A 12,768-nucleotide genomic window follows, 5' to 3' on the forward strand; every position below is an offset into this window, starting at 1 on the left:
AAAGACAGAACAGCTGCAAATATTTGGTAATACCAGGGGAGCCCTTGTCTAGAAGGGAACTTGTTTGCTTGTGTTGCAATAAAATGCTACAGTGATCCTTCTGGAAGTAAACTCTGACTCTGTGAGACAAAACACAGACCATCCCCAACCATCCCTTCTTCAAGAAAGCCTTCCAACGCAATGCTGATATAGGCATACTCCAAAGTAAACTATACAGTCTCCAATAGGGATTACTCCTGGATAAATGCATATCCAGTTTAAATAGTCTTCAGTTCCTCCCCCCCCCCCCGGGAACTGAGCAAGAACTGTTCACCATTTGATTGAAGTCTAGTTAGGCTAAGAGAGTATCAGTGGGCCCAGGGAAAGAGGCAGCAGTAGATAAAGCAGATCCCTGTTGTGCCAGAACCACGGGTAATGCTATGTTGTGGAGGAGTGGGGTGGGAGAACAGTTTGCCTTTTCTTAACGTTTATTAAGTGACACACACGCACAGGGAAGATGGCATCTCAAGCCACTGATGGGAAATATCTTAGTTCTGAATGATAGATGCCTTTTGAAAGGACAACTATTCAAGTGTAAGTTTAAAAAACTGACCCTCAGGTTAAGCACAGTGATGGCAGAGGGAAAGAGAGAAAAGAGGTTTGGGGCAAAGGCCACGGGCAAAAAAAGAGAGAGAGATGAGCCTTTGTCTCCACTGCCCTTTGTGGGCAGTGGAGGACTGCAATTCCAAACTGACATCAATTTAAAATAAAACAAAACTATTTTTCTGGCTGGCTCCTATAATAATCTGTCTAGGGGGAAAAATAAATTGTGCAGGAGGAAGCCTTTCATTCCCAGTATTGGAGCACTCATTTGAGCAAGGAAGGGAGAGGCTGAATGATACGCAGCCCTTGTAATATGATTTGGAAAAAAAAACCTGAAATCAGCTCTAATGAGCTGCAGCTGAAGCAAATCATTATTCACCTCAGAGTTCTTTTGATCAAATTACATTTCCTCTCAGCATTTGTTATAAGGCAAGGGAAGAGCAAAAGCAAAATTATGGCATGAACTTGTAAGAAGGAATACAGGGAGCCCTTGCTTTAAAATATTGTATTTTTGATCAGTGAAGACTCGTTGCTTTCATGCTTCCTGACATGTTAGACTGAGGCATATCCTTATTCTGCTCTATAGAAATATTGCATGAAATACTGACCTTCCCAGACTTTCAGGAATTCACAGATATTTACATTTCATTTCTAATTCCATAGGAATGCAGACACAAGGAACCATTTCAGACATAACTTTCCCAACTGAATAAACAACAAGTTTTTTTTTTTAGCCTTGAATAATTTCTTGGACACCTGGGCCTCCAGTTCACTTTCCCACCTGTCCTTACATCCAAATTTGAGTGTTACAACTTTGGCCTCTTTAAACTACCATTCCATATTAGGACTGGGAGGAGTAACTCTGTTTTACATCTGTATTTACAAGAACAGTATATTTTAAGGAAGAAACAAGCTTTGAATTAAGACAAGGGTCAAAATGTGGATTAAGAGCAAAATTAAACTGCAATTCCCTTTTGGGAATAAAACAGGGGATGATGGTTTACAGAAACCATGCCCAGAGTCCTGATGCTTGTATAATAGAAGGCATGAAGGAGGAACAACATGACCCAGTGCTTTCACCTGGCTTCTAACACAAAAAAGGACAAATGTATTCCTCCACTATATCTGAAAACTGCAGTGGGATGAAGATGAAAACAAATGCTATAAAATCTTTAAAACAAAAACAAAATCCCCAAGATCCTGAATCGCTGGATTGTAAGAGAAATTGATATGTGTTCCCTAATAGTATTTACTGGTTCCTGACGCCAGTAGATTTTTCTTCTGAGTTCAGCTTTTGTAGGCTATTTAGCCACCAAACTTACACACACACACACAATTGGTGAATATGTTCCCATTTGTTTCTCAGAAATAACTATCTGATTCCTTCTGAACTTCTAAGGAAAATGTCACAGAACTGGTAATTCATGGACAGAAGCTGAGCTACTGCTAGGCGGTATGGTTAAATCTTCAGAAAAATCATAATTTTGCTGGTAAGATTAAATGTGCAAAAATCTGGAGTCTGAGTTGGGGGACGGATAGGGTGATGTCTATTTTACAGTCATGCACATTTTCAGTTGCAGTGCCCAGTTGATTGTTTAAAGTCCTCCGTGGTCTTGTGGTTGCCCCTGAATGTCATTACAGTCCTTGACTGGATGGCAGTACAGTCTAGTATAACAGCCATTGTTTCTCCTCCCTTCTGTCAGTGCTTGCTCACTTCCCAAGGGCAGTGACCTCAAGGAGAAGCAGGAGGTCAAAGGGCTATACAGATTGGTAGCAGAGGTGCCAGGCAGGGCCAAGCCCTGGTATCAGCCAAGCTTGCTGTGGGATCCAATAAGGGGTATGCCTCATATCTGTATTTATACCTCTCTGTGTCCTTGCGGTTATGACCCTACATTCATAGTGGCTTCCTGCGAGAAAGAAAAGTATTCAAAAAGTACTTCTCTAGTATTTAAAAGAAGAAAAATGTTACATGCGTTAGATGCTTAGCCATTTAGGCATTAATGGAATCTTTGTGAGAAGAAAAGAGTCCAAATGTATATTTATAATTGAGGGACATTAATGCCCATGTAATTGTGTTCAGGAGGAAGAAGAAGAAAGAAGAGGAGAGTTTTTGTTTTTGTTTTACATTTGAAAAGCATCCAGTGCTCCTGCAAAGCATCCAGTGCTCCTGCTATTTTCATTTTGTAATCTTGTATGTTAATTTTACAGTGCTATAGCTGCTCCTAGCCAAAGTGGAATATTTGAACAGAACAGAGAAAGACACATCTGTGTCACTGATTTATGAGCATGCCTTTAAAGTGCTGAATGAGTTATAAAATGTTCTATTGTTAACTGCAGTAAATCTAATTTATTCTCTATCACACTTCCCAATAAACCTAAACATGTTCTTTGCCTTCCATTCCCTATAAACATTTCATAAAGGGAATAATGAAAAACCCAGAAACTGCAGTGCATTTTAACAGTTATAGGAATTCTGAGAGTGGTTTAAAAAAAAGCAGGAAGGAAATTAAAAAGCATCTATTTGATACTGTATTTTTCATCTTTCTAGTGATCTTTTCTTTTTACACAGAAGGTCTGACTGGAGAGCAAACGGTTAATCCTGTTAACGCTGATGTTAAGCAATGAATTAATAGAGCAAGTACTAAAGCTGGCTTTGCACCTACTGAATGCTGCAAGTGTCTGTACTCATTTGATATGCATCTAGCAAAGCTTGGTTGTTCCCAGAAGGCCACTCCATGAAGACTGAGAGAGCAGCGTCTGCTAGTGGTGCCTGTGAGTCACAAAGAAGAGAGAGAGAAAATAAATTTATGGAATGGAAACAACGGTCAATGCCAGAGAAGCCAGTTCAGAATAATTCCAGTTTTATTTTCTAGCTTGTTGGCAGGCACATGCACATGTGCGTGCGCATACATGCACGCACACACACGACGACATGCAAGGAAGCCTTGGCTTTCATTCAGGAGCCATCCAGGTTTCACTACAATACTTGACCTTTAAAGCTTTGGTTAATTGAAAGAGAGTGCTGCAATGTTCAACAAACGGACTCAACTATACACTGTATCTATTACTGTCATTACTGCTTAATACATGGGGATTAAATGTGTAATGTGAAGATTTAACATGTTTCATCCTGACAGTTCATTAGGAACAAAGAAACTGAGATGAAAAGCCAGCCACAAACATTATAGAGGAAAAAGCGATGCCATTCTATTACAATAATCATGCACGTTTGGAAAAAAAAAGCTAGCCATACCAGTTGCATTAAGGGGACATCGATTGAATGCCAAGTCTCCTGCTGGGGTTCTTTTCCAGATCATTGATATCAAATCATCCTCAGGACATATTTCGTAAGGTGCTGTAATTTAAAAAGATAGAACATGAATATAGGCTTTGGCAAATGTGGGTACCTATGTGTTCTACTGAATCTGCAGTCTTAATTCTTCTCATTGAGAGTTCCTCATCACTTTTACAGTTTACATCCCAGAATACATTCTCTGTAATACAGAAGTAGTTTAACAAAATTAATCCAAGGATTTTTAACAGTCCCATAGCACCTTAATAACAAACACATCTATTATTATTTAGGCATACTTTTTGGAGAGATTAGAGTCTGTCGCAACAGACTCTTCTAACCTGGTTGCTGTCTCTTTTTTTAACTGCAGCATACTAAAATGTCTAGAAAGCTGTGTGATCTAGTGGTCAGAATGATAGACTAGGGCTCAGGAGACTAGGGTTCAAATCCCTGCTCAGCCATGAAAACTCATATCTAAAACCTCTGTTGGAGTCACTGTAAGTCAAAAGTAACTTGACAGCACATAATACACATGCAACATTGGCCGTGCTCACCTGGAAGTCTGAGCTTTGGGAAACAGAGACCTCTAAAACAGGCTCAGTAGCATGAGAAAAGTGCTGTGTGTGCTCTGTGTGTGTGTGTGTGTGTGTGTGTGTGTGTGTGTGTGTGTGTGTGTGTGTGTGTGTGTGTGTGTGTGTGTGTGTGTGTGTGTGTGTGTGTGTGTGTGTGTGTGTGTGTGTGTGTGTGTGTGTGTGTGTGTGTGTGTGTCACTGACAACTGAGTATCAGGTATGCATGTCTGAATCTATGCACATGAGAAGTGCATCCTATGAGACCTACAGCTACCTACATGATATCTGGATTTCTGAGCCAGCAAGCCAGACTAAGACAAGCCACTGTCAAAATGTGAAGGCTGAAGAGAAAGGGGAAAAAAGTTCAACTTGAATGAAGATATGCCTTGAAAATATAGATATGGAACATGATCAAGGAGAACATAGTCTAGTGGGCATCTTGGATGGGAAGACAGTTGGCACAAAACAAGATAAATATCCCCTCCCTAGCACTATTCTCAAAACTGTTGCCTATATAATTAAGCAGTTGTGGTTAATTATAATAATGTAGTGTCAGCTTGCTTTATAACAATAATACTTTTAATGTAATTTGTTTGCTACATACAAGCATTATAGTTGCATGCTTTCATCAATGAACTGCTCAGGCATGGTGTTGCCCTCTTGCTATTTGTACATTAAAAAATAAAATAAAATAGGCAACTACCCCGGCTACTCTGACTATTCATTTCTTACAATAATACATTTCATGAAAATGGGTGAGATCTTTGGTGGCAACAAGTTAGAGTCTTTGCAGATGACAAAAGGATGCCTGCAGATGTTTGAGTGATGCTAATATGAAGTGCATAAAATAGACTGCTAAATATGCTTCAGCATCAGCTGTCTCATATCAGAAGTCAAGAAAGCTGACAGTGCCAGAAAAGCAAGAATAGATCTTAATGGCATATACTGAAGAAAAGGAGTTACTTTCACTTCATCTTAAGTGCTAGAGGAAACATACTCCAGAATTCAAATCTCAGCCTTTACTTCTCCAGATGTTTTAGGCGTTGGCTGCCAGTAATTGCAACAAGCACTCTCTCAATGGTCAGAAATTCTGGGCCTTAACATTCAAAACATCTGGGAGGCCTCACATTGAGAACTGCTGTCCTAAAGGGTTGGGAAAAGAACTGTATGTTCAGGAGAAATTGATATTTGTCCTTTTATACCAAAATCATACTATAAGTACACCCCCATATATTACACATGTACACCCACAGGCAAACACAAGAATGCTCCTGGATTAATTTTTGTATTGTGTTGATTGACATTGTTCTTGCTTTAAACATATTTTAAGAATGAATGAGTGCACAGGCAGCTGGATGCGCAATCAGGCCTTTGTCCTAAACATATTTTTTCTAGAGGGACAAGATTCAAACTGTCAAAAAAGTAAATTGAGAAAAATGATCCGTAATTAAGAAGATGGTGTTACTTAATACTGAAGCATATTTGTCCATATGCTTCAGTATTCACTACTTTGACTACTAGAAGCTGGCAGAATGTGCAGGAAAGAATTGTTCTTGTAGCAGTCCTTTGAAGTGGACCAGGAAATTTCTGCATCCTGAAGATAGTTTTAGCACCAAGCTATATTGCCTTCATTACCATCCCATAGCCACAAAAAATGCCATTTCAAAAATATGTCCCATTTGAATCTTGTCAGTATTCTAGGAGACAGTACAGACATGGCAATGTTTTTTCTTTTAAAAGCTGTCACTTACTTTACCCAGTCCTAATCAAGAACATGGCTCTGGATACTCTGTAAGGTTTCTGTAGTATGATCTGGGACATATCCTCCGATTGCTGCAGATCTCAAAACAGCATACATGCAACACTACCTTTACATCAACACTTCAAGATTTGCCACGGCTCTGTGGCTATATTAAATACACTGTGCTGCCGTTTTACAAACAAGATTTGCAAAACAACATACCAACTGCACAAACACACATATCACTTCATTTATTCTGTAAGAATATTGGTATAAACTACTTCCGGACATTCTATACACTGCATAATCATAAAATGCACAAGACTGGAAGATATTGCATCAAGTATGCTTGCAAAACTGTTGGTTTCAACTGCTAATTTTGCTGGATTTTGACCCCACATGTTCAACTACTGTTGCAGGAACCCAAACCAAAAAGAGCTGTTTTGAAGTCATACCCATATTCTGATCTTTGGTTCAGGAGCTTGTCCCAAAAGGGATTCCTGAGCCATTATTTTCCTAGGCGGCCTGGTCAACACAGCCTCTCTCCTTCTGCATTACAGTAGTGTAGTTGACAGCAGGTTCACTGAAGGAGGCAATGAGGGAAAGAAGCAGTGCCAGAAGAGGCAGAACTGATATGAGCTGTGCAAGAAAGTAGAATAGCATTTGCACAACTAGGAGAAAGGAAAGAGAGCACAGATGAGTGGCATTGGGAATTCCAGTTCCCACAACAGGGCTCATTAAAAGGCCAGTCTTGATTTATTGCAGAGTGAGGAAAGGTGCATATTCTAAAGAAGCCACGTCCTGTAGTTCAGTGCACGAGGCAGAAGATGGCATTCAGACGTTAGGGATAGGAATACAAATCTTCAATTGTCTTAGTCTTGTTTGAGAAGAAACAAGCACATTTATCTTCCTCCTCATCAATGAGGTTAGTATATTTTCTGGGGTCTGAATGAGTTTTGCATCTGTGAGAATCATTTTTGTGCAAACAATGCAATATTTCAAATAAAACAAAATTGTGGGGACTTCCAGCTTGATGCTGTGATGGGACAGCAGTAGGAGAATGTCCTACTCCATCCCCTGGGCTGAATTCCGACCTGTTTGAGACCCCCCCCAGGGGTTAAAACCACCCCAAAGAGGTGGTGAATTGGGGGAGAAGCCTGTTGATTACAAGGTGTGTGGCAGTTACCCTCATTTTGGTCTAGGAAACTCCCTAATCAACCAGCACACAGAAACAAGCAGCTGAATAGCTTGCTTGCAAGTCGCTGACAGCCAGCAATAGAGAAGCAACAAATCAGCTAATTAACATTGTTGTTACCACTGGGTGGGATACATTTTTACAACTATACTGCTTTATGACTATCACTAGTCAAGACAAATCCTATAATAGAAATAAGAGTTTCTTATCTCCCCCACACACACACACTTATAGAGCAGCGGTGAATCTGGAGAGAGGGAAGGAGATGCAAGGAGACACAAAGAAAATAAATTGGACACTAGACATTTAACTATACTTCAATGAAGGAAGTTTGATATTACTTTGGCATTAAAAACGTAAGAATTTTTTTCTCTTAAAATCATTATTAGCTAAACAACTCTGGGAGTTAAACTCGTTATGTTATGGCTATCTATAGTATTGGTGAAAAACCCAGGACAAGGACCTTGAACACTCTATGGCAATTCTAAACATGGAATTTGTTTTGATTTCCTTGTTTCTGAGGACTGACTGAAGCATAGACAAATTAACCTTTGAAAGTCTAGTCCTGACAAAGTGGAAAATTTAAACCATACTTTGGGATGTAGGCTGACAATGGAGCTCTGATCAAAGACAATTCATTTTGGAATATATATCTGGCTAACGTGGACATAAGTGCTCCACTAAAACTATTTGGATGTATCCTTCTGTATCTGATAGGAGCACAGGCCGGGATAGAAGTAATGCTGGAATGGACTGCTTCTGGGGATGGATTACAAAAGACATCAGGCCATGATTACAAACAATGAGTGAACTGGACTGTGATATTTTGTGTGGATTTATTAAAACAATTATTGATGGAATAGGATTGATTACCTTAAGCAATTGGACAACTTTTACTTGGAATACAATCATCTGATATCTTGGGACATAATGTTACAACAAGGAAAATTTTCAGATGAAAAATCTACCCTTCAAACAATTTTAGAAATAGTGAGATCCGACAATGAAGAGGCGAAATTATACTATGAGCAGTTAAGGAAGGACTATATTCAACAGGAGACAGGGAATAATGAACAAGAAAATGTCAGGGTGGTGGATGATGTATGCCAACCAAAGGAAGGGCTAGAGGAAATTGGAGGAGAAAATTTAGGAGATCTAATTCTAACCCTGGAATCGAAGTGAGTCTCAGGTGTGCTAAGGGAAGATAAGGGGAGAGAATGAGCAGATTTAAATAAAAACCGCATGGAAGATCTATTGGAGATAGATCAAGTGCATAGAATGATCTCAGACGATACAAGGGAAGGCAGAATTTTTAGATAGATAGGAATAAGAATTGGGAAAAGACAAACTAGAGAAGATGTAACGGGAAATATATTAAGGGCCCCTCAACATTGAAAGCATGTATGTACGTAACTTCTGGAATTGTGAGGGAACATATCTTATATATTAGAAAAAGGAATCAATCGGAAATAAGGGATCACAAATCAGGGTATCCCCTTCATGGATTGCTGCCTTGCCATGGCGAAGGGGCTTGAGTAATTCAGAGAACCTATGGGCTATGCTGTACTGTGTAACTGGCTGCGGGGCCAGGGACTGGGAGTTGATTTACACACTGTGCATGGTGAAAGGGACTGGACTCAATGATCCATAGGGATCCCTTGCAGCTCTGCTATCCTAAGATTATTATTAGTCACAGAATGGAGTTGGAAGGGGCCTATAAGGTCACTGAGTCCAAAACCGCCCCTCAATGCAGAAATCTCCGTCAAAGTATATCTGCCAGGTGGTTGTCTAACTTTCTCTTGAATGCTTCCAGGGTTGGAGTGCTCCCCACATCCTATAGTAATTGGTTCCACTGTGATACTGCTCTAACAGTTAGGACATTTTTCCTGATATTCAGTCAATATCTGGCTTCCTATAACTTGAGCCCATTATTATGTGCCTTGCACTCTGGAATTACTGAGAACAGATCCTGCCCCTCCTGAATATCACAACCTTCCAAGAATATGAAGAATGTTATTTTATCTCCCCTTAGTCCCCTTTTCTCAAAACCAAACATGCCCAGTTCTTTCAGTCTTTCTTCACACAGCTTGGTTTCCAGTTCCCTGATCATCTTTGCTGGCCTCCTCTGAACTTATTCCAGTTTGTCTGCATCCTTCTAAAGTGCCAGAACTGTTCCTAGAACTTGACACAGTACTCTAGATGAGGCCTAGTCAGTGTCAAAGAGAGAGGAACTAGATAATAATTGGTAAGTCATCTCTTAAGGCTAGCCCAAGTGGAAGACTGCCATGGACAGCTTATTTTGGTAGTCAAAACAGGGTAGCAAACTTTAGGCTGTTTAATTAATTATTGTTGCATTTCTATTATCAGTGAAAGCCAGTGCTTTCTGAGTTTCTGCCTCAGATAGCAACATTAGCATAACAACGTTACATACTATGAGCCTTAACAGGAGGCAGAAGGATTTATTGCCCCATATAAGGCAGTCTTAGTCTGGCCCAGAATGAGGATATATTGTAAGCCTTATGGAGCTATTTGGGCAGGATACAGAATGAATCACAATACCTTTTTAAAAGGACAATCTTTTGACGCCAGTCTACCAAACTCTTTATATTTCAGTGTTGCAAGATCTTAGAGTGCTCATAATCATTATGAGCAAAACTACCCAATTTTACCTCACTATTTGGCAAACCAGGACAAAAGATAATGCTAAATTTATTTCTAACCCATATATTTAAGCAATTCCCCCTCTCTCTTTTTTTAACATAATGGAAATAAATCCAAGACTTGAATTGGCATCAAATCCACATCCTCCTAAGAGGCACAGTATGGACAAATGCAGGTCCATCCTGCCTCGGGTAAAGAGGAAGGAGGGCCAAAAAGAAAGCATGGGAGACAAATAGCCCAGGTAGCTGCCTATTCTGGGGTAAAATTATAGCAACCATTTAACAAAAAAAGAAAGAAAAAAGAAAAGGAAAAGAAAAGAAAAGGGTGGAACCCATATTTTTAGGCTAAGCTACATGATCATCACATACAATCATAACTGTTTCTTTTGTTTTCTCTATCTGAATGTTTGTCCCTGACTATACATTTGTTTCACATCAACATTAGGTAGACCATGAATAACACTTTTTCTAAGTATCATAAAAATAAATAGAAATATTCAGTTCATAAAATATCAGCAATATTACTGTAGAAATCGTTGAAAAAAGGGTATCTTACATTGAAAACAATGTAGAGTGCCTTTACATTTAAAGAAAAAAAGAAATGAAGCAAATATGAAAATAATGGGTGATGACAACTTGTATGTTGTTGCCTTGCCATTGCTGCTATTCATCACATCTCCAATGAGTTCTTCCAGCCTTCTCTGGTTTATCGTAGGAACATACAGATCAACCCATTTCTACATTTGCTTACAGAAGGAACTCTTTGCCCTGTAACAAACAATTATGTCCAATTTGTTCACACAATTGTTCCATGGAATGTAGAGCTCAACTTAGTCACAAATGTCTCTTTTTAGTACAAGGGTAAAGGATATGGACTAACACACTTCCCCCCCTTGAAAAAGAGCAAAGCTATACCTGAGTGTACATGAAGTGGATAGCACTTTTTCAATGCTAGTTTCATGTTGCTCATCCAAGGTCCTATGCTTGAAACGAGCCTCTGAACTGTGACTGCGTAGTATGTCTACCCCCCCCCCCAATGTCACATAATTGTGGTTAAATACACTTTTGTACATTTGGACTATGGATACAACTCCAACTACATACATACAACTCCCAGAATTCTTCAGCTGGTGTAGTCACTGGAATACTGGGACTTTTCCTGCTTATGCTAAGAGATACATGTACTGGCAGTCACTACAGTATAACCCCTCCCATTAATGCCACCATCAAATTAAGTAGAAGCTAATGCAGTACTGATGGCTGAGCACACCAGGTGGTCCATCCCTTTTTGTCTCTCACTCCATGGAAAACACACACTAAACGTCCATATTCCAGGGTTATGTCTTACAGGTGGCAATCATGGTCCTTATTCTTCCTCTGTATTCCTTTACACTGCAAACACACTTCTCCAACAAGTATAGCTAAAGGTATCAAGGAACCATTCTGTCCTTTATAGACCACAAGGGAGTTCTCTTCCCACACTCATGAGTAAGCAAGCCTAGAAACAGCTTGCTTACCATGCATTTTCCATGTATCTTCTAAATAATGCTAGCAACACCTTGGAGTTAACCACATGAAGAGTTATGCAGGAAGTTCTCCTCAATGGGCAGATGTAGGAAGCTATGACAGAGGGAGATGGTGTAGAATTATTGCAGAATGGGAAGGGACAATGCAGTCATACAACAGGGGAAAGCAGCTACCTTGTAAGACAGGGGAGGGACCAGGACATGTCTAGTAGCCATTTTATCCATCAGGCAGCCATGTTCCTGAGCTCCAAAACAGCCAGGGCTGCACCACTTTGGGCACATCCCTTCTGAGGGAAGTACCACCCATGCTGCCAGATTTGAATTGGCATCAAATCCACATCCTCCAACCCAAGGGAATGGGAGTATAATTGTAGGCAGGTCGCTGGTCTAAAAAAAGAACCAGACACACAAGCTGGCAGAAAATGTAATTATCCCTTTCCCCAAGAGGAAGAGGGGAGCAGAACTGAGGATAATGTAAGTATTAAGTTGAGAAAATGAACAACATATAAAGCTAAAGAGAGGGGTAGCTGATGGGTAGTCATGATGATTAACTCTGTGCTTCATGTTCAGCCTGGACAGAAGCTGTACAGTTTGCATCATTACTGTTAAATCATGTCCAGTCAATAACATACGGACATACAGACATTCCTCAGATGTCTCTGGGTACCAATCCAATTGGTGGACCCACACCTGTGACCAAAGCCCTGTTAGATTTATGTGTGTGTGTGTGTGTGTGTCTCAAGACACTGCCAGACCTCTGGAGGTAACATAGGTCACTCCAGAGGAGCCCCACCCCAATAGTGCAGCACCATCTTCACCTGGCTGGATAGGATTTGTCCCTGCCCTGGTCAGGAGTTTGTATCAGAGGCAGCTACCTGTAGAAGCAATAAATAAAGTCAATAAGGCCAGCATCCATAGTTGTTTCTCTTATGTTATCAAATGAGATTGGATAGGCAAGGGTGCTAGAAGGAATGGCCAAGGCTAATGAATCCGACTGGCCAGGATTATTCTGGCTTTCATCAGTGTTCACTAATGTATCACAAGTGGGAACACATGCTGGTCCTCCTCTTCTGTCTGCTTCCCTTTCAAACTGTCTTCAACCAACTTGAGCGCTGATGCTGGAAAATGGGCTTAGCATGCCAGAGCTGCTGTCTACCACTGTCGAGGAAGGCAAGCACTATATGAGGTGGAGGAAATGAAT

At 40.2% G+C, this 12,768-nt stretch overlaps 1 protein-coding gene across 5 annotated transcripts in view; it reads right to left on the reverse strand.

Moving 5' to 3' along the window:
- ADGRB3 (adhesion G protein-coupled receptor B3) overlaps positions 1–12,768 on the reverse strand; it is a 585,030-nt gene that overhangs the window by 334,122 nt on the left and 238,140 nt on the right. For all 5 annotated transcript variants that reach the window (XM_078386075.1, XM_073000099.2, XM_078386069.1 and 2 more), the window contains 2 exons: positions 3,836–3,937; positions 3,246–3,352 (listed from right to left, as the gene is read on the reverse strand). In XM_078386075.1, the coding sequence (XP_078242201.1) occupies positions 3,246–3,352; positions 3,836–3,937 (209 nt within the window). The remainder of the gene's footprint in view (positions 1–3,245; positions 3,353–3,835; positions 3,938–12,768) is intronic.

The sequence above is a fragment of the Pogona vitticeps genome, chromosome 1 (assembly GCF_051106095.1).
Source record: "Pogona vitticeps strain Pit_001003342236 chromosome 1, PviZW2.1, whole genome shotgun sequence".
In the NCBI taxonomy this organism is placed as follows: domain Eukaryota; kingdom Metazoa; phylum Chordata; class Lepidosauria; order Squamata; family Agamidae; genus Pogona; species Pogona vitticeps.